Source organism: Lepidochelys kempii, chromosome 4, assembly GCF_965140285.1.
Source record: "Lepidochelys kempii isolate rLepKem1 chromosome 4, rLepKem1.hap1, whole genome shotgun sequence".
NCBI lineage: Eukaryota > Metazoa > Chordata > Testudines > Cheloniidae > Lepidochelys > Lepidochelys kempii.
The window spans coordinates 91,538,316-91,560,779 of record NC_136383.1 but is presented as its reverse complement, the minus strand read 5'-3'; the positions used below and the strand labels follow the sequence as shown (position 1 = coordinate 91,560,779).

General features: G+C 44.2%; 1 protein-coding gene across 5 annotated transcripts in view; it reads left to right on the top strand.

The window, feature by feature from the left end:
* Positions 1 to 22,464, top strand: part of SLAIN2 (SLAIN motif family member 2) — a 79,108-nt gene that overhangs the window by 859 nt on the left and 55,785 nt on the right. For all 5 annotated transcript variants that reach the window (XM_078852563.1, XM_078852561.1, XM_078852559.1 and 2 more), the window contains exon 2: positions 15,680 to 15,828. In XM_078852563.1, coding sequence (XP_078708689.1) covers positions 15,680 to 15,828 — 149 coding nt within the window. The remainder of the gene's footprint in view (positions 1 to 15,679; positions 15,829 to 22,464) is intronic.

Sequence of the window (22,464 nt, the reverse complement as noted above, 5' to 3'; positions counted from 1 at the left end):
GGTTTGAAAGCGGTCTCGCCCTCTGAGGCTGGAGGGGAGAGGCTTACTTCCTTAGAGTCAGTGACACGTAGGAAACTCTCTGCTGTCAGGGGCAGACTTTAAAACTGCCTGGTGAATCCCAGGTGGGGTTGTACGCCTCTACTTAGCCATGAAAAAAGTGGTATAAGGGGTTATCCAGGCTCTCAGTGGAGATGAAGACTATTAATGTCTCTGGGTCAGAGTTGGTAAATCAATGTACCTGTCCAGAAACTTGCTGCAGTGATCCACTAAGGGTATGTCTACACAGCAAAGAAAAACCAGCATCTGGCTTGTGCCCGCTGACTGGGGCTGTGGGGGTGTTTGACTGCTCCGTAGACTTTCAGGCTCCGTGGGATCCTCAAACCTCACAGGATAATAGAGTTCAGCTCCTGTCTGAGCCCAGACGTCCACAAGCAGTGAAACAGCTGCACAGCTGAAGCCCTTCAAGCCCTAGTCAGCTGGAACAGGCAAGCTGTGAGTCTCTAGTTGCTGTGTAGACATACCCAAAACGGGCACACAAGTTCTATCAGTAGTTATGGCAACATTTCAGGAAAGGTAGTTATTTAAATTCCTTGATCTTTGGTATGTCAATCACTTTGATCATGCATCTTTTATCCCATGATGTATTGCCTTGCACATCTTCAGAGTTGTTATTAAATGGCAAAAAAATTTAAGAGTTAAGGTTGCATGGTGATAACTTATGGCCTTCCAGAACATTGAGTTCAGCAAAACTCAGGGGAAAAACAGGAAATACAGAGTTAAGGTAAATGTTCACGTAGCCTTAACTCTGCCCCTGGAGCTGGAAGTAGCAAACAGGAATTACCTGCATGCTCTCCAGTTGCTTTCTGTTTTAGGTGTAGCTGTACTGAGTGGTGGAGGCAATAGGTGCAGCAGGTTGTTAGAAATCTGTTTTGATATGAGATCATCAGGGAATTAGTTTGAAGTGTGTCAAAGCGCTGTGATTGTGATATGAAGAGATCTGGGTCTGAATCCCCGCACAAGTGTGATCAAAGGAAAGAGGTGCATTCATATCTTGGGGTTCTAGTTTGCATCATTTCAGTACAAAATTGTGTAGGCTGTGTCATAGCAGGGCACTACAGTCATCTTCTCAGGGGTACTGTCAGTAGTGAAATGGGACATGAAAGCAGTCTGCGGATTTAATGATGGGTAGGGAAAAGTATAGGTTTAGGTAGTATCCTATGTGGAAGTGAGAAGGAGCTGTAAAAGGATATGAAGTGGCTGTTAAATTTTATAAGTGTGGTATTCTATTAAGGAAGTAGGCACAGTGTTTGAGTGATGGGGAGGTGCAGGTAATGCAGTGAAAAGGCAGAGTGCGAGAATGTGTAATAGGTGTTTTGGAACATCACTCACAGGGAACCTAGCTAAAGTTGCATGAGCATTTATGTTAACTCTGTATTTTCTAGTTTTCAGAAGTTTGAGGTTTGCTGAACTCAACATTCTGGAAGGGTATAAGCTCACCAGGCAACCTTAACTCTGTGTTACCAGACTTTTTTTTGCCATTTCAGTTTAAAAAACTAGAAAATTAAATAAATGTTTGTTAGTAGGAATTAGTGACCATTTAGGCAATTATAGTTCTCACCAGAGTTTGCAGTTAATATGCTGCTGTAGCTAGGTGGTAATCAAAATACCTAAGTTTTATGTAGTGCTTTTCATCAGTAGATCTCAAAGAACTTCACATCATTATCCCCATTTTACAGGTGGGAAACCAAGGCACAGAGGTGTGGTGACTTACCAGAGGTCACCCAGGAAGCTAGTGGCAGAGCTAGTAATAGTCCCAGTCCAGTGGCCTTTCCGCTAGGCTGCACAGTTGCTATGTGATTACTAAGTGCTCCTCACCCCTCCTATATATTTTGTTATCGAGAAATGGGGTTAAAAGTCATGCTTTGAAATTTTTCCAATGTGCAGTTGCTAACAGGGTCAGTGAGAGAAATCTAATCCATGGTCTGTGTCCCAAAATCTTGACAGTTGTATAACATAGTGGTTGGTTACAGTAATGTCAAGCTTGTGAGAAAAGATTGGTGTCGCTCCCCTCTGGGGGTTGGACCCGGGGAGGGCGAGACCATGCTGTCTGGAAGGGGCGGGGCTGGAGGGCTAGTCTCCCTAAGCCAGGGGTTTCATCCTATGCCCATGAAAGGGGATGAATACAGCCTGAAACAATAGCTTGTGATGTGTGCACTGCTCCATTCCTTTTAATGGGGTTTCCCCCACAACCCAGTGTTGTTAATGTATATGCATCAAGCATGTCTTTTCTCAACTCGTCCCAGTGTCAACAGTGTGCTCTTGATTCTTGCTCTGAGCATGTTTGTTCTAAGTTCCCCACCCAGAGAGGCAGGGGTTTCCCACATCTTGTCTCACAGAGGTGGGGTGCAGAGAGGGGTTCAGACCCCCGTAGCAATACAAGAAATCCAGGATCCCAGCTCACATGAGGGGGAGGGAGGGGGGCTTAGACCTGCCCAGAAAGGCCAGGGGGTTAGAGAAGAGGGGGTTAGACGACCCACCCCCCGAGGTCCTGGTGCATGCACACAGGTAGGGGGAGAGGCTCGGACACTTTAGATCCTCGGACATACACACGTGGGGAGAATGTAGGGCAGACAAGTGACCTGCCCTATTCTCCATCAGTCCCTCTTCCACATATGCCTTACCTCCCCGATCATCCATCCCCATTTAGTTCTTTCCTTCAGTCCCCCTCTGCATCCTCGAACCCCTCTGCCTGTTTTCCTTCCTTCACCCTCTAAAATGTCCTGCCAGCAAACATTTACATGTCTAATATTTTTTACAAAAATACTTCAATTGCATTCTGCCAAAATTTAAAAAAACAAAATGAAAAACCCCACCAGATTTTAGCAATCTGCCTTCTGACCTTTTCCAGATTTTTGCCCAGAGTAGAACTCGAACTGATACTGGTTGGGTGTATAAGGTTAAAAGGTACTGCTTAGCCTGTTGAGCCCATCCAGCTGGTGTGGAACATTGAAGGCTAACAATCCTTTTAACTTCTCTGTCTGCACATGCTCAGTGCAATCCAGTTGGCATACCAACCAGCACTTCAAAAGCTACTGCTCCAAACAGATAAAATCTTTGGTTAATAATTAGTCATTTGATTTCCCCCAGTGGTCTGTTGGATTGCATCTAGTCCATCTTGGTAACTCTCAAGTGTTTGAGTTCCAGGTGTGAGGATCTAAGCCCTGCTTTGATCTCTATTTGTGATCAAAAAATTGTTGCCAGAATGTGACTATTAACTTAAACTGTTTTAGGGGGTTTGTTTTTTTGGAGTGGGGGGTGTATTTCAGGAATCCTTTCGGTCAAATGGCCCGAAATTTGGATCACTGACCAAACCTGATCCCTCACGAGGCGCACAAAATTTCAAGGCAGTCTGAGAAACCATATTAATTTTAGAGCTCTTAGAACAGTTGAGCTTTAAACAGAAAGCCATCTTAACCTTAACTTAGCGGAAGTGCCACTCCGGTATAATTTAGAGTGCCACTTTAAGGACCGTAAGAATTAGACATAGCCTTAGAAATCATACCCCTGTAGAGTCATTATCACACCATGTAGAAAAGTCGTATAATGCACTTTGCCAATCTGTAGTCATTTGGATTAAGGCAGGATCTATTTCTAGCAATTCATGTCCAGTCAGTGAAGTTACCCTTTTGATTAGTGAACTAAGTTACTGCTATACTTGAATCTGATATAGAAGACAAATATTCAGATGTCCTCTCTATAATTATGACATTCCAATTTGTATGGCCTGAGCTCCCTTTGGCACTAGCTTTATGATTTGGAAATTGTGTCGGAATGAATCATGAGAAGCATGTTGGACAACTTCACTGGGATGTAGAACCCCAGTTTCCTTAGTGATCAAATGGAATCTGAGACATAATACTGTAAACTAGTACAATACCTGATAGTGCTACCCATTCAGTTGCTAAAATCGAATTGTACTGATTCTCTCAGTTTCTGCATTGTGACCTAATAAACAGCAGTTTGTCTTTTAATCAGATAATATGTGGTACAGTAACGGAACGTGAACTTGCCTTAACATAGAAGTATCTATTTCAGAGGGATTTTTTTTTCAAATTCAGATAATGGCTAATCAAACCATAGTTGTAATAAGGTATGAAGAAGTACTTGTGACAGCTGGTCTTAGAGGGGTACAATAGTTGCTTTCAATATTGCAGATTAAAGAAGTAGTACCACCAAGTAACTATATTACATGGGAGTTTGCAGCTTGTTAACTAAATATTATAACTTTGTTAGGAGTAAAATAAATGTGTGGAGACTGTAGCAAGAATCCTGAGTAAAAGCAAGTTCCTGTTTTTCTCTTTAAGTTCTTGTATTGCACCCCTCATAGTATCTAAATGCATCTGATGTTGATATATCATGAAATTATCAATGTGCTGTCCAGTCCATAATGGAATTTTTAAATAGAATTGTTAGCTATTGCCTTAATTATAGAATTCTTAATATGCATTTCACACTGTTAGGTCAGCTTGCATTGGCGCTCATTTTTTTTAGTAGATTTAGAGCTTCCTTTCTAGACCAGTAGTTAAGCAGATGATCTCCTTGAGGAGCCCATACCTGTGTTTAAATAAATTCATGGAAACCTTTCACAGCTTTTTCTTTTCATTTCCATGAAAGTAGTTATAATATCTCCTTAGTTAAGAGGTTAAGCCTACAAGAAGCTGTATACGTTTTATTATGGGAAAAATATTGATTTCACCTGCTTTTCTGCAATAATCAGGTAACTTTTGTGGGGTTCTTCAAACTTTACATTCAAAAGTACTATTGATTTATTAACCTCTACAAAAGACTTCTTAAATATGCAACTCTATTTTTGGTAAACTTTAGCTTCTGCTACAACTTCAATAGACGACATGATGGGTTGCTTCACAGAAACCCCTTTGGGACTGCCAACCGATGAGCCAAGACTACTTCTGCCCCTGCTTTCCCTGCCAGCTTGGGACTGCAGAGCCCTGCCTGGTTGTGCCAGACACGCTTGGCGGCCACAAACAGAGACCCAGGTCTGAACCATGTCCCACAAACTGCAAGCTTAACTGAAAGCAGCTTAAAAAGTGTTCCTGTCTTTAATACTTAGATGCCCAACTCCCAATGGGGTCCAAACTCCAAATAAATCCGTTTTACCCTGTATAAAGCCTATACGGGGTAAACTCAAAAATTCTTCGCCCTCTATAACACTGATAGAAATGCACAGCTGTTCCCCCCCCTTCCCCCCCAGGTATTAATGCATACTCTGGGTTAAATAATAAGTAAAAAGTGATTTTATTAAATACAGAAAGTAGGATTTAAGTGGTTCCAAGTAGTAACAGACAGAAAAAAGTGAATTACCAAGAAAAATAAAATAAAACTCGCAAGTCTATGCCTAAAACTAAATGCAGATAAAACCTCACCCTCAGATGTTTCAATAAGCTTCCATCACAGACTGGATGCCTTCCCAGTCTGGGCACAATCCTTTCCCCTGGTACAGCCCTTGTTCCAGCTCAGGTAGTAGCTAGGGGATTTCTCATGATTGCAGCCCCCTTTGTTCTGTTCCACTCCCTTATATGGCTTTGGCACAAGGCGGGAATCTTTTCTCTCTCTGCCGCCCCCCCCCCCCCCAGTGGAAAAGCACCAGGTTTAAGATGAAAAAAGAAAAGGAGTACTTGTGGCACCTTAGAGACTAACCAATTTATTTGAGCATGAGCTTTCGTGAGCTACAGCTCACTTCATCGGATGCATACCGTGGAAACTGCAGCAGACTTTATATATACACAGAGAATATGAAACAATACCCCCTCCCACCCCACTGTCCTGCTGGTAATAGTTTATCTAAAGTGATCATCAGGTGGGCCATTTCCAGCACAAATCCAGGTTTTCTCACCCTCCACCCCCCCCCACAAAATCAGTGAATTTAAAGGGAAGGATAAACACCTTTAAAATCCCTCCTGGCCAGAGGAAAAACCCTTTCACCTGTAAAGGGTTAAGAAGCTAGGATAACCTCGCTGGCACCTGACCAAAATGACCAATGGGGAGACAAGATACTTTCAAAGCTGGAGGGTGGGGAGGGGAGAAACAAAGGTTCTCTCTGTCTGTGTGATGCTTTTGCTGGGAACAGAAAAGGAATGGAGTCTTAGAACTTAGTAAGTAATCTAGCTAGATATGCGTTAGATTCTGTTTTGTTTAAATGGCTGATAAAATAAGCTGTGCTGAATGGAATGTATATTCCTGTGTTTGTGTCTTTTTGTAACTTAAGGTTTTGCCTAGAGGGATTCTCTATGTTTAGAATCTGATTACCCTGTAAGGTATTTACCATCCTGATTTTACAAAGGTGATTCTTTTACTTTTTCTTCAATTAAAATTCTTCCTTTAAGAACCTGATTGCTTTTTCATTGTTCTTAAGATCCAAGGGTTTGGGTCTGTGTTCACCAATGCAAATTGGTGAGGATTTTTATCAAGCCTTCCCCAGGAAAGGGGGTGTAGGACTTGGGAGGATTTTGGGGGGGAAAGACGTTTCCAAGCAGGTTCTTTCCCGGTTATATATCTGTTAGACGTTTGGTGGTGGCAGTGATAAAGTCCAAGGGCAAAAGGTAAAATAGTTTGTACCTTGGGGAAATTTTAACCTAAGCTGGTAAAAGTAAGCTTAGGAGGTTTTTGTGCAGGTCCCCACATCTGTACCCTGGAGTTCGGAGTGGGGAAGGAACCTTGACAGGCTGGATGGCGCGGCTGCCAGTCCTGGTGCTCTGAGCAGCATGGTAAGGGAGTGGGGGGGGGGGGGAGAGGGAAGGACCGGGGGGCCATCAGGGGATGGGGAACAAGGTGGGTTGGATAGGTGTGGGAGTCCCGGAGGGTCTGTCAGGGGGCGGGGGTGTGGATATGGGACAGGAAGCAGGGGGTGGAGTCCCAAGGGGTTAGTTGGGGTAGGGGGTTCTGGGAGTGGGTAGTCAGGGGACAGGGAGCCGGGGGGGGTGGATTGGGCGGGGATTTTGAGGTGGGCAGTCAGGGGATGGATGGGGGCGGAGGCCAGGCTGTTTGGGGAGGCACAGCCTTCCCTACCCCGCCCTCCATACAGTTTTGGAACGCCGATGTGGCCCTCAGGCCAAAAAGTTTGCTCACCCCTGCTCTATATCCTTTGTGTGGATTATTTTATCTGTCCAGACTGTCAACTGTCAATTTTATTCCAGTGATTTGCAAATCTACCTTCACTCCTGATTTGTGTCTCAATCCAATCCAATGTTTCAGCCTCTCTGACATCTTTTGGATGTTTTGCTGTCAGTTTGTTAACATGACTGAACAGAGCTAACTTGACTCCAGGACCATTCTCTTCTCCACCTCCCGTTCTTTGTCCCCTTGTCCCCAACCACCCTCATCCTAAAATTGCTATATTGCTGCCACTACATTTGTGAAGAGCCATCTGGGTCATGGTGGCATATATACAGGTGAGGAGTAATCAGGAATAAATCCATCTTGAAATAAACTCTTCTTTTGTTCCAGTGGGCAGAGATCAACTGGGCGTTGTGTATCCTGGGTATTCTGAACCAACAGCTGATTGACTGAATAGAAAATTGATGAATCCCAATTCAGAACTCTTGATATGCTAATGCAAAAATGCATCTATGAAGCTCACTCCTTAGTCTCCTTTTTGTCCTATGCCCCTGCCAGGTTTTGGGGAGAAAAGAAGAACCAAAAAAGGTTTCATTTTAAAATCAATCATGGCAAGTGATTATTCTATTGTAGTTTAAGTGCCTTTGGCAAATTTTGAGAGAAATAGATAGTTGAACATTTTAAGGTCTTAATCCTAAAGCTGTAATGCTTAGGCAGGGTAACCAGAATGGCATGAGTGTCAAAAGTTGAGATATTCTGTACCTAATAGCACCACGTAGGAGAGAAATACAGTTGTGACAAACACTGCTATATGTCACAATATGCAAGTATGGCATAGGGCAGCGATTCTCAAACTTCATTGCACCATGACACTCTTATGACAATAAAAATTACTACATGACCCCAGGAGGGGGGACCGAAGCTAGGGTTGCCAACTTTCTAATCACACAAAACTGAACACCCTCGCCCCACCCCTTCCCCAAGGCCTCACCCCCGTCCCTTCCCTGAGGCCCTGTCCACTACATTCCCCCTCCCTCGATGGCTCACTCTCCCCAACCCTCACTCACTTTCACTGGGCTGGGGCAGGAGCTTGGGGTGCAGGAGGGAGTGAGGGCTCTGGCTAGGGGTGCTGGCTGTGGGGTGGGGCTGGAGATGGGTTTGGGTGCAGGACGGGGCTCCAGATTTGTGGGGGGCTGAGGGCTGGGGCACAGGCTTACCTTGCACGGCTCCCGGTCAGCAGCGCAGCGGGGCTAAGGCAGGCTCCCTGCCTGTCCTGACGCCACGTTGTGTGTGCACTGGAAGCGACCGCCAGATCCGGCGCTAGTAGGCAGGAGGGGACAGGAGGCTTGGTGCGTGCTGCTCTCGCCCGCAGGCAGCGCCCACCAGCTTCCATTGGCCGAGAACTGGCTGATGGGAGTGCGGAGCCTGTGCTCGGGGTGAGGGCAGCACACGGAGCTCCGTGGTCTTCCCCCCCACCTAAGAGCCAGACCTGCTGGCCGCTTCTGGGGTGCAGCGCCGTGCCCCAGAACAGGTAGGGACTAGCCTGCCTCAGCACCGCAGCACCACCTACCGGACCTATAATGGTCTGGTCGGCAGTGCTGACCGGAGCTTCCAGGGTCCCTTTTCGACCAGGTGTTCCAGTCGAAAACCGGACACCTGGTCACCCTAACCAAAGCCTGAACCTGCCCAAGCCCCACCACTCCAGGCGAGGGGAGGAGGGAAAGCTCGAGCCCCACCACCCTGGGCTGGGGAGCCCAAGTCCAAAGGCTTCAGCTCCAAGAAGGGGGCCTGTAACTTGAGCCCTGCCACCCACTGCTGAAGCTGAAGCCTGCTGCCCAGGGCTGAAGCCCTCAGGCTGCAGCTTTGGCCCTGGGAGGTGGGGCTCAGGCTTTGGCCCCGGGCCACAGTAACTCTAACACCAGCCCTGGCAACCCCATTAAAATGGGGTGGCTACCCACTTTGAGGTCCTGAACCACAGTCTCACACAACTGCTCCCTGTCCTGCAAAAGTTCATGCTAAGTTTTAACCTAACATGAAGCTAGGGAGAGATGACATCAGGCAAGTAGTAGAAATTTTATGTTGCTGCTTGCTTCCCTAAGATGTTAATTCCAGCTTTTGTTTTTTTATTTAGGCCATGTCTACACTACAAGTGCTACAGTGGCACAGCTACAGCTGTCCTCTGCAATGGATAGTGTAGATGCTTTCTACAGTAACAGAAGGGGTTTTCCCATTACTGTAGATGTTTGACAGGTCTTCAAAGGCATAGTGCTGAGGCACGCACTTGAACATGCGATTATGGGGTCTTTCATCGTAAACTTTGAGTTAGATCTACAGTAGGCTGTACAACATGAACTTTTGCAGTTGCCATATTTCTCTTGATTGATAATGCCACATCCATTCCTAGAAGTAGCTTCTCCAGAAGTATTTGGGGGAAAAAACAGATCATATAGTTATATCATATGATAATACTCTTTCCATTCCAATGATACTTCAGGAGGAGGATAAACAGCAGCTACTGAAGTTAGACATTTTTAAATCAGCAGGTTCAGATAACTAGCATCCAGGTGTTGTAAAATATGTGGGTAAGCAGCTTGCTGGACTGTTAATGTTGATTTTTCAGTAAGTCTTAGAACACCAGGGAAGTTCCAGATAACTGGAAGAAAGCTAATGTTGTGCCAGTATTTAAAAAAGGTAAATGTGATGACCTGGGTAGTTATAGGCCTGTCAGTCTGACATTGATCCTGAGCAAGATAATGGAAGAGCAACTGATACAGGACTTGATTAATGAAGAATGAAAGGAAGGTAATATAATTAATGCCAATCAACATGGGTTTCTGGAAAATAGATGTTGTCAAACTAACTTGATATGTTTTGATGAGTTTACAAGTTTGGTTGATAAAGGTAATATACTTAGACTTCTGTAGGGCATTTGATTTGGTACTGCCTGACATTTTGAATAAAAAATCTGAAAGATATTAAATGGATTAAAAGCTAGCCAAGTCATGGTTCTCAAAATGTAAATGTAAATGGGGAATCCTCATTGAACAGGTGTGTTTCTAGAGGGGTCCCACAGGAATCCGTTCTTGGCCTTATGCTGTTTATCATTTTTGTTAATGACCTGGAAGAAAATACAAAATCATCACTGGTAGTTTGCAGATGACACAAATTGGAGGAGTGGTAAATAATGAAGAGGATAAGTCACTGCTACAGAGTGATCTGGATTGCTTGGTAAGCTGGACGCATGCAAACTGTATACGTTTTAATATGATTAAATGTATACATCTAGAAACAAGGAATGTAGATCAGACAGGATGTGGGGGATTCTATCCTGGGACTCAGCTACCATGATCCCCAGTTTTTTTTAAGTATCACTATCAGCTGAATATGTGCTTCCAGTGTGACTTTGTGTCCAAAAGGGCTAATGTAATTCTTAGGTGTATGGATTGTGATAGGGCAAGGCCAGATGGCTATAGAAAAGTAGTGGGAGACAGATACATTAGCCCCAGGCTGAACAAATCCCTGTTACCAGGATAAGTAAATGGCAGCTGCTCCAGGTCAATTAAGACACTTGAGGCCAATTAAGATCATGCGTTACCTAGGGAGGTGGTAGAATCTCCTTCCTTAGAAGTTTTTAAGGTCAGGCTTGACAAAGCCCTGGCTGGGATGATTTAATTGGGGATTGGTCCTGCTTTGAGCAGGGGGTTGGACTAGATGACCTCCTGAGGTCCCTTCCAACCCTGATATTCTATGATTCTATGAAGATCTTTCCAGAAGGCAGGGAAGATAGCCAGGTTGATTGGGACACCTGAAGCCAATTAGGGGCTGGCTGAAATGAATTAAAGCCTCTCTGTTAGTCAGCTGGGTGTGCATGTCAGGAGCTGTAGGAGAAAGTCACCGCTGTTGGAGGAACTAAGCAGTACAAACCATATCAGGCGCAAGGAAGGAAGCCCTGAAGTAATGGTGAGGGAGATATTGGGTGGGAGCTGCTGTGGGGAAGTGGCTCAGGGAATTGTATACTTCCTATTTCCAAAAAGTCAGCTACCATAGCTGCTACTATTAGAGTCCCTGGGCTGGAGCCCGGAGTAGAGGGCAGACCTGGGCTCCCCCCTCCCCGATTAATCACTGACACTGGGAGACAACAGAGACTGTGCGAGGGAGGATGGCTTCTCCTCACCTCCCTTGCTGGCTTATGATGAAAATGGCTTAGTAGGCTGTGACCCTTGCCTCTAGAGAGAGAAGGGCTACGTGTAGGGTCACAGTGAGCCTCTGAGGCTAGCAAAATCCTCCAGGAAGCGCTGGACCCACTGAGACAAGGACAGAGCTTTGTCACAGCATGTATAAGCAGGGGACTCTTGGATAGGAGTAAAGGTTGTATTACCTCTCTTTTGGGGACTGGTGCGACTGCTGCTGGAATATTATGTCCAGTTTGGTGTCTACAATTCAAGAAGGATGTTGATAATTTGGAGGGGGTTCAGAGAAGGGCCACGAGAATGATTAAATAATTAGAAAACATGCTTTATAGTGATAGACTTAAGGATCTCAATCTATTTAGCTTAACAAAGAGATGGTTAAGGGGAGACTTGATTACAGTCTATAAGTACCTGCAAGGGGAACATGTATTTAATAATGGGCTCCTCAGTCTAACAGAGAAAGGTATAACACAATCCGATGGCTGGAAGTTGTAGCTAGACAAATTCAGATTTGCAGTCAGGCATAAATGTTTAACAGTGGGTGTAATTAACCATTGGAATAATTTACTAAGAGTCATGGTGGATTCTCTGTCACTGACCGTTTTTAAGTCAGGATTGGATGTTTTTCTGAAAGCTGTGCTCTAGGAATTATTTTGGGGAAGTTCTATGACCTGTGTTATACAGAAGTTCAGACTAGATGATCACAATGGTCCCTTCTGTCCTTGGAATTTATGGAAACTGGCTGAAGCATGTTGACAAAGTGGCAAAAAGCTTGTGATATTAATTAAGGCCACAACGTCTTTACATTTACAGTGATTATCCCCAGGGAAGGGATGTATCAGATATTAAACTGAATGGTGGTAGTACACAGTTCATGGCAATCAGAGCTGTGATTAGAGCACAAGAGTCCTTTGTTCTCTGTCCTATGCTATGCTGCTTCAGATGATGTTGAGGTGTCCTTTATGGGCAGAGTGGGTGCTAGCTACTCAGCTGTCTAGCAGAGAATTACAGCAGCTGTAGTGCTGCCAGTGGTTCCTGCACCCCTAATAATCACTGATCTGAGGCCCTCAACTCAAAAAAAAAAAAAAAACAAAACAAAAAAAACAACCTTTTGCCAATGCCTTTACATTTATAGAACCAGAAGTCCGCTCTAGTGGGTAGTATGAATCCTCTGTAAGTATACCATATAGTCACGGAATTGATGGATTCTGTGACTTCTTCGGCTTCAGCTCCTGCAGCTGGGGCTGTCAGCCCTTGCGGTGGTCAGCCTCCTCAAACCCACCTGCGCCCTGTTATTTTTAATTAAAGTTACGGACAGGTTGCAGGCTTCTGAGAAGTTTTGTTTAATGCCCACGACCTGTTCATGACTTTTTCTAAAAATAACCATGACAGAACCTTAACCTTAATCATCTGTCACCTTTAGGAAGATCAGTGATAAACTCTTAATCCCACCTAGTGTTTAGAAATGCATATTTTAACTCTTACTTCTTTCTTTCACAAGGAAAAGGGTTTAGCCTTTTTTTTTTTTTTTTTTTAAAAAGTCCTTATTTTCTCAGCCCATATCGGCACAGCTTTCAAGTCTCAAATGTTGTCTCTAAACATAGAATCTTTGCTTAGGAATTAATTTGAGACTTACGTTAATGTTTATGTAATAGCTTGTCACTATCGCCTGAATTGTCAGTCTTCACAGCATCAAGTTGTGATGTCGCAAGATTGATATTAGATGGAGAGCAACTTTGATCTCGGTCTTTCCCTTTTGTAATTTAGGATTAATCTACTGACAGTGATTATGCCCAGAGAAGGCATGTATCAGATATTAAACTGAATGGTGCTACACATTCATGGCCATGTGAGAGACTTTCCTTTTTGATCTTTCATCTGGTAGAGAAATATAATGTCTCTGAGTTCCTTCATTTGTAAGTTTAAACCAGTCCACCAGGATGCAGAACTTTTAGTAAATGAAATGTAAGTTTTGACGTTCAGTATTCAGGGTATTAATTAAAATTAAACACTGAGTATAATCATGAACAAAATCATTCAGGAGACCAAAAGAGCTTGTAAAATAGAATATAAAATGGCCCAAGTAGTACATAGCTACAAAAATAACCCTCTTTTGGTAGTGCCAACTGAGCATTTAGAATCTCGGAAACTAGCAGAACAGTCAAATCAGTTTTTGTATTCTCTCTCTATTTTGCAGTATACCTGTTTTATATAAATGTAGTAAATAACATCACTTCATAGGAAAGGGACCTAGTACTCCTTCCCTTCCCCCCCAAATTATGAACAACTGGTGGATAACACTGATGTTTACCCTATTGTATATGAAAAAACAATTAAAACATTTCTGAGGGAGAAGTGGCTTAAAGCATGCTTTAAAAAAAATTGGTCTGCTCATTCATTAGTGAGGGTCTTTTGTACCCTTCTCTTCCTCCCGAAAATCATGTCCCTTCAGAAGGTCCATATAGGGAATGTCAATTTCAGGATAGTAAACCTTTGTAAAGTTCATCAGCTCTATTCAACCAAGTTTTGAAACCTTGGCTGAGTCAAAATCAGTTAATTTCACTCTTCTTCTAGAGCTATGGAAAGTAATTACTGTGTTGCTGATGTGTTTGGCACAAAGGAAATGGGAATTTTTGACCATCTGTTTTGTATAGAGGAGTGGCTAACTTAGCTTGTCATATGTTCCTAAACTACAATACTTAAGTTGGAATCCTGTTTAGTTGGAATTTAAAGGCTATCATTAGATGAGTAGTTGATGGTAATACAAGCCCTGATTCCATTATTTATTTTTGTGTGCATGTATTTAGAGCTCTTGCAGCATCAAAAGCTAGAGTTAAGGTTGCAAATTGGCTTCTATCGATATTCTGTACTTCAAACTTTCTCTTTTCTTTAGGGCTAAAACTTTCAAACTTTGGTTTTAACCTAAAGATGAGATGAGATGTTGTCTGATTTTAAATCTTCACTATTTGGGGTACATGTCTGGGAAATACCATTTTCCCTTAGGAATTTTTTTGGGGGGGAAAATACTCAGATGGCTGAACTTAAAAAATTCAAACTTGTGGTTAGTCCTCAGTGAAGAATAGTTGTAGCTTCAGTTCAAATAGAGAACGTTAAGGTTTGTTTATATGAAAACATAACTGAACATTATTTTACGTACAAGGGCACTACAATAGTTTATACATTAGCTATTTACCTTTGGTGCCATGGTGCCCAACTTTATAACCTCACTGTTTGGTTATTCTTGTGGTTACCAGTTGCTGCAGCTTAATGTATGGAGATGTATAAAAGCAGCTCCGCAACTCCTTGATGCTCTCTTTCCTTTCTCTTAAAGTTAATGCCACTTTAAGGCCAAAACCATAAATGCATAAATCAGGATTTCCATATCACAATTAATATGCCCACATTACTAAACCTGGTATAAAGATAGATTTTTTTTTTCTTTAAAATAACTGGAAAATGTGTGTTTGGTTTTTAAAAGATTTGGAAATTTGACCTGGTTATAAAATGGCATAATTTGTATGCAATTCCTTGTACACTAAGTTGGTATAAAAAGTAACAATGCCTCTGATTTTCAGATAACGGTAGAAATTGGTGGGAGCTACAAGTGCTTAGCATATCTGAAAATCAAATCCAGTATATCTGTATGTTATCAACTGAGCTTCTATTATGTAATATGAATTTCACTTTCTATACTACAAACCTTTTCTGGCATTGCTTTGTTGATCATGGGTGTGAAGAGGTGTGATCTTGGACTAACACAGCTGTGCTGGCAAATGCCCCTAGAGTAGACACAGCTATACTGGGAAAACTGCACTTCTTTTGTCAGTATAGCTCATCTTTCTTGGAGGGTGGGAATGGGGTTAGGGGTTGGAAAAAAGCAATAGAAGTACAGTTTTGCTGGTATAAACCATGTCTACACCAGGAGCACTTTGATAATGTAGTTAGCAAAGCACTCCTACTGTAGACCTGGCGAAGGTTTATCGGATACCCCTTTTACACCACTTTAAGGGGTACAGTAAGTACTTACCATATTTTTTGAAAATTCTTCCTGCTTATTTTTTTGTAAGCTGGATAACTTTCCTCGGATTTATTTGTATGTTGGTTGTGATTGTAGTGGCTGTGCTCTTGGGTATTGGATGATTCTCTTTCTTTAGAGTATTTGGAAGAGGGCTGATGAGAAGAACACCACATTGGCTTTACGAATGACCAAAGTAAATGTGCAGTTTGTCTACCAATGTTGACTTTTGCTCCCCTTTTGGTAGCTGAGAACAAAAATTGCATAGTACCTAGTATTTTCTTAAAATGTCCAATCATCTGTCCACTTACCTAACATCATATAATTTTTCCTCTCTTAGGTTATATACATCACCAAAGAAGAAACTGACTCCAGTGCAGAAATCTGTTAGTCCATTAGTTTGGTGCAGGCAGGTACTTGATTATCCAAGTCCTGATATTGAATGTGCTAAAAAATCACTGATCCACAGGCTTGAACAGATAATGTCAGGTGAGTTCATGCATCAGCGCGTGTGTTGACATTGTGTTTTACATTTTAACATAAAACCTTGTTTTAGAATAAATAATACAATATCTCTATTCTGCTAGTGATTTGAGGGTTGGAGGAGTTTCTTCAGTCTTAAGATTTTTTGACGTTTCTCAGATGGCAATTCACTCTCTACTTATGTTTTGGGCCAGGTAAATAGAAGAAAGGAGGAAGCAATAGACCATGTGAATCATGATTATGCCTCCTGAGTAGTGATATTTTGGCCAGTTTCTGCTTCCTCTCAAGCCATAAAACTTTTTTAAAAAGTCCAGCAGCTTAATCTGGAATTTGTCTGCTGCCTTAGTTAGACATTTAAACTCTTGAGGGGAGAACAAACTTATCAGGCTGATAAACTCTGTGCATTTACCCTTAATACATTTAGCTATGTAGTTTGACTGTGCTAAATCAGCTGGGAATTTTTTTTGTTTGGTTGTTGGTTGTTCTTGGCTAAGGAGATGGAGACTGAAGTTAGTTAATAGTTTTGGGACACTGAATGGATTTTTCAGTGGATTTGAGATCTTGGTTATTCCTTTCCAAGATGATAGAGACTAATATCTTAAATGATATAATTGGCCCTGAGATAAAGGAGCCACTTAACACTCAAAACTCTGGCTAATGTCTGAGTGCCTGGTCCTGTGAAATGCTGATGGAGGTCCCCCCTCATGACTCCTGTTGATGTCCTGGTGGAAGTTAGGTACTCAGTGCCTAGAGGGAGGTACTCAGCTGCCTGAGTCTGTCTTTAGTTCTCTCTTCTTTGCCAAATTACACTACTTTTCCATTAGAATACCATAACCCTTGGCACTTATTTGCAACCTTTAACTCTCTCCTAAACTCCTCCTTTCTCTTCTATCTCCATGTGGGATTTTGCTGATTTTAAATAAAATATCAACAAGATCTATAGTTAGAAAGAAAGGTAGGTCACAACAATAGTCTTCCGCCTCCAGGCCCTGCAGAGGCTCCTTTATAGTGCAGGTAGTCCAGCGTGGAGTACCTTGGCGCACGCCTTCTTCCGCCGCCTCAGAGGGCTCCGATATGACCGGCAGCTCTTTTTTCTCCATCTGAGAGGCCTTCCGCGAGACCTCTCCGAGCTGGCGGTCTTCTACCAGGACCTCCTCTGGACCTGGAAGCTTTTTTCGGCGGCCAGGTCATTTGTGGCCACTGAGGGAGCGGACCTCCTCGCGGAGCCCCTGCTACACAACCTCGACCTCCGTGTGCAGGTGGTGGAGTCTCCCGCGGTGTGTCGGAGGTTGGTCCTTGCAGAAACCACCAGAGTCAGAGACCTCCTGGACTACGACAGGGGATTGGGTAGAGCCCCGCGTGCTCGGACAATACATGGGGCTTTCCACCCTTCCCACCCCTGGGCGCGTACTCCGGGAGGTGAAGGCCGCCTTGTCACCCGATTCTCTCGCTTTCCTGCAGCGAGCCCTGCGAGAGGGCGTTCCCCGCCCAACCCTCATACCTGGCCCTCCGGACATATTTCTTGGGCCCCTGTACCGCGAGCCCCCCCCCGGCCTCTCCATTCCCACACTCTGAGCTGGCTGCTTACCCTGCAGCCAGTCTGGTTTCGAACCGCGCCCAGAAACCATCTATACATGCTCATGCTCCATACGTTACATTTCCTCACCCTTGTGTCCCGCTCCGACACCAAATGGTGGGACTATCTTCCACCTAAAGAGGGTGAGGAGCCCTAGTGGGCCAGCCTTTATTCCACCTTGGTCCCACGGCCTGCCGAGGACATTAGTTGGCGGCTCCTTCATGGAGCCATGAGCACGGGCGTGCACCTGCCGTGGTTCACCCCTACATCTGAGGCCTGCCCCTTTTGCGGCGTGAGGGAGAACCTGGCACACGCCTATCTCAAATGCGCCAGGTTGCAGCCCCTATTCCGGCTCCTCCAGAACTTCTTGTTGAGGTTCTGGCTGCACTTTTCCCCACACTTGTTCCTTTTTGCACACCCTATCCGTGGCCCCACGAAGTCGCGAGACCTCCTCGTCAACCTCCTCCTGGATCTGGCCAAAGTCTCCATCTACAGTACCAGGAGGAGGATGTTGGACGAGGGGGTGCTCTGCGACTGCGGGGCCTATTTCTGTTCCTCCCTAGTTTCATGCATCCGGGCAGAGTTCCACTGGGCAGCGTCCACCGGCTCCCTCGACAGCTTTGAGGAGCAGTGGGCGCTGTCCGGGCCGGTTCTCTGCTCGGTGTCTCCATCCGGCATCCTTATTTCGAACCTTTGACCCTCACTCCCGCCCCGTTTTTCATTAGTTGTCCCCCGTAATCAGTTGGTCCCTGCGTCCAGTGGTCCCTCCCGCTAGGCTGGGGGAGGGGCCTTTAGCAATGGGTGGGCTTGCGCCCACCCACTTCCCGGGATTTTCCAAAAAAAAAACAACACCAAAACCTTTCCTCCTGCCCCCTCAACCTCATCCCCTCCCACTTACAAAGTTTAAACTCATTCTCCTCCCCTCCCTTTCTTTCCACTGGCGGCTTCAAATTAAAGTTCTTTTCTCTACCAACCTCAAAAAATCCTCATCCTTTATCACACCTGCCTCTCCAATTAGCAGCTCATCTCCTTTTGCCTCTACATCTCCAAGCACACTGAATGTGCCATTCCCTAGTGTTGCCATGTTCCTCTTTTTGAACTCCACCCTGGATCTCTTCTAACCTGATTTCTGCTCTCTTGATTTCATTTTGACTTTCTGGCTAAAATCTCAGGGGCCTGGATTTCATTTTGTCCTCTCTGCTGCATTTTACAATCAGGCACACCCTCCTTCCTGATATCAAGTCCTCTCTGGGCTTTTATGACTCCTTGTTTGCTTCCTACCTTTGATAGTTGATGTCTCTTGGTGGGCCATTGCCCTTGTCTTTCCTGCTTTGAGACCTACAGAGCTTTTTCCTCAGCTACTATCCGTTATCCTTTTATACGCTTTATTTGGGGCAGTCTGATCTGTCTGTTTTTCAGCTACCGTCTTAACACTAACTCACAAATCCACCTTTCCTTTCTGGACAGTCTTCTCTCACTACATCCCACATTTCTTTCTCTCTCTCTCTCTCTCTCTCTCCTCCCTCCCTCCCTCCCTCCATCCATCCATCTCCTTCTGAAGGTGTTGCTGTTAACTTAAACTTTGTGACCCAATATAACTTTCCTCAGTTCTCCGCATTCTGTCACTTTTGACTATACTACCATTATCCCCATTGGTGTCTTTAATATGAAAGTCTTGTTTCACCCCTCCCTCTTTCCTGCCCTTTACAGATGCTATCTTGCTTTTTAGCTAAATATTCATCTTAGCAATTTAGGAAGGCTATTTCTTTTGTTAATTTAGTGCATATCTTGTGGAAGGCCTCCTACACTGAAAGAAAAAGGTTAGACTGAAATTCTGAACACTGAATTGTGCTCAGATATCACTGGGATCTCTGAACTTGTGCTATTGCATATCATGGATCCAAATTGAAGAAGTTTTCAGGAAACTACATATTTCGGTTAAGCTGAATGTAGAGGGCTAAATTCAGCCCTGGAATAAGCAATCACAATTCCATTGTCCAGGCCTTGAAAATTCTCCTTGCCAGTGATAAGCAGTTTTCCTGTGAAAGTACCATCAACTGCTACAGAATTTAAGCTTTCATTAAAATAAATAAAATTCTAGCCCTGCTTGCGTGCATGAACCTTCCCAATATAAAACAAGCATTAAAGCTAGAAGTGTTGTCTTGCCAAGGACACAGCCAGGCAGTTCTGCTGTTAAAGTCTTGCTAAGTTTATGAGAGTGAAAACTAATCAGAACCCTGTGGGTAGCAGTGAAATTCAAAAGAACCATGTCAGTTTCACTTTGGTGTGCGGGGGAACCATGAGCAGCAGCGGGGACTTGCACTAGAGCAGTGGTTTTCAACCTTTTTTCATTTGTGGATCCCTAAGAAATTTCCTTTTGCAGACCCCTTTGGAAATTTTAGACATAGTCCGGGGACCCCTGGGTTGAAAACCACTGCACTAGAGCTATTTACTGAAGAGCATTGCTTAAAAATGGAAACTGGAGGAGTTACAGTAATGAAGACACGTACCCTTCAGCTAAGCCAGAAAGTGACTGAGCAGTAGGATAGCCGAAAACTCCATCACAATGTGCAGGAATCTGGGAGAAGAGTAGTATGGCCTCTCCTCCCAGCCCATTTGGAGGTTCTTGAGTGGATGGGGAACACACAATGTTTCTCCCTTAGCAGTCAAATGTGTTTTGGGGAGAATAGGGGTCATAACATTTCAGGCAACTCCTAGCTCAAAAGGCTATAAAAGATGGAGAACTCCCTGAAGTAGGAGTCAAGGAATCCCAGTACCTGCTCTTTTCTTAATAGCTAGGGTGGGCTTCCCTATTCTGGACATCTGTATGACTAATTACACAGCCTCTAAATGCCTTACGATCTTGAATGTATTTATCCTCAAACATCCCTGTGAGGTAGGTAATTACTGTTGTTCTAGTTCTACAAAGGGAACTGAGGCACAGACTAAGTGACTTGCCCATGGTCACACAGGAAGTCTGTTGCAATGCTGGGATTGGATCCTGGATTTCCCAGGTCCCAGGTTAGCATCTTAACCACTGGACCATTGTTGGTGTTGTCCTAGCCTTGAGGTGTTCTTCTTATGTCTGTGGCTATTGGTGTGTTCAGGTCTTGTGTATAGATGTCAACTGCTGTTGGGATAGGCAGAAGAAAGATTAATGTAATTTAGAGAAGTATGGTAAATTTGAGGGGAGAGGAAAGGAAAAACAGGAAATGTGGGGGAAATAAATTTTGTATATGTATCTTAAAAAAGAGAGAGAGAGATGGAAGGAGAGAAGGAAGACGCTGAGGACTCTATAGGAGATACTTATAAGAAAAGTGAATTAAATCAGGAAGGAAAAAGAATGTAAACCTCCCCAAAAGAGGGATGTAATAGTAATATTTAATCTTCCTGATTGCACTCTCATTTCAAATGTATGTGAAATTATAGGCAGGGCTGTTAGTATCACCTATTACTAATATTGCCCAACACTTCCCAAAACTTTAACTTTGCTACACTTTAACAATTTGATCTTAAATTTTCCATTCTGGGTGTCTGCCTCTAGCTAAAATTTTGAAATTGGTGTGGTGGTGGCCTTTGTATCAGGGATGTGGTTTTTTGTCATCCCCATGAAAATATGAGTATTATTTGTTCAAGTTACACACCTTTGACAAATGTCAGTTCACATTTGCTAAATAGAGACTACAATCTCTGCAGATTCTATCCTCACTGAGCATACTTGAGCCCCTCACAGCTCCAAGTGCTTACTGAATTGTGCATATTCCATCCCCACAGAGTAACTGAGCACGCTTCCTCCAGCGCAGGGCTATAGTGGCACAGCTGGACTTTTCCTGTGGTGCCTGTTCACAGCAATTCTGGGCTGGGGTAGGGCCTGGTACTGGTACTGAGAGCAGGAAGCCTGTATCTCCTATGTGCGCAGTGACCCCCTTCTCTTCCCCCACCCCGCTCCCCTTGTTGGCACCTTGGCAGCATGAAGGAGGAAGTTGGATTGAATGCAGAGGGGGACAAAAGCTGAACTAGGGAGACAGAAAGGAATAGATGGGGACAAAGAGTCTAAGACTGGGACTTGACCGAATTGTGGGCAGAGAAACTGAGACTGACTGGACAAAAAGACTGGGAGAGGAGGCTGGGGAGAGGAATTCTGGGAACTGGTGTGGGAGGGAATGGTGACTGGGACTCACTGGACAATGGGACTGGGTTTGGGAGCCAGTGGAAGGGAAGAGACAGGTTTTATAAGGAGCTGGGATTAGGAACCAGTGGGAGAGAGGGAAGACCGATCTGACAAGGAGCTGAGGTGTAGTGGGGGAACTAGGATTGGCTGGGCAAAGTGATTAGGACAAGGAGCTAGGGACTGGAGAGGCTGAGATTGGATCAGTGGCTTGGGGAAGGAGACTAGGACTGAGAAGCAGAGGAGAGATAAGATTGGACAAGAAGCCAGGAGCGGGAACTGGGATTGGCTGAGCAAGGACTGGGGACACAGCGTTGGGACAGAAAGGGAAGCTTGGGACTCAGAGCCCAGAGTGGAAGATCTGGCTTGACTGAGCAGGGAGACTGGGATGAGACATCTGGAGGAGTGGAGTTGGAGACTGGGCAGGGGATTATGTCAATGAGCTCGTTGTGAGGAAGAGACAGGACTGGGTCAGGGACTGGTTGCAGTAATGGAGGAGGAGAGTCTGTGTTCAGTAGAGCACACCCCCCTCCAGACCCTGGAATGGAACCCAAGGTTGCTGAATCTCTCCATGCCTCTGCTGTCAGCAAATACCTGTGAAACTCTCAGGCACTGTGTGTCTCATTTCCTTCTTGTCTAGTAGCAATGTTATATGCGGTGGACCTAAAGGTTCTAATCCTGCTGATGATCCAGGTAGGGGTCAATATGGTGCCACAAAATGGAATTATTAAAAATTCCATTTGCTTTTTAAAAAGCCTAGGAAATTGCACACACAGTATGTTTAAAGAACATTATTATAGAGTTTCAAAATCAAGAACTCCAAAGTTAGGAAATGCTCGAATTAAGGTTGCTTGTGGAACTTTAATGCAGCCCCCTTGGGCAATGTAATTACATGTGA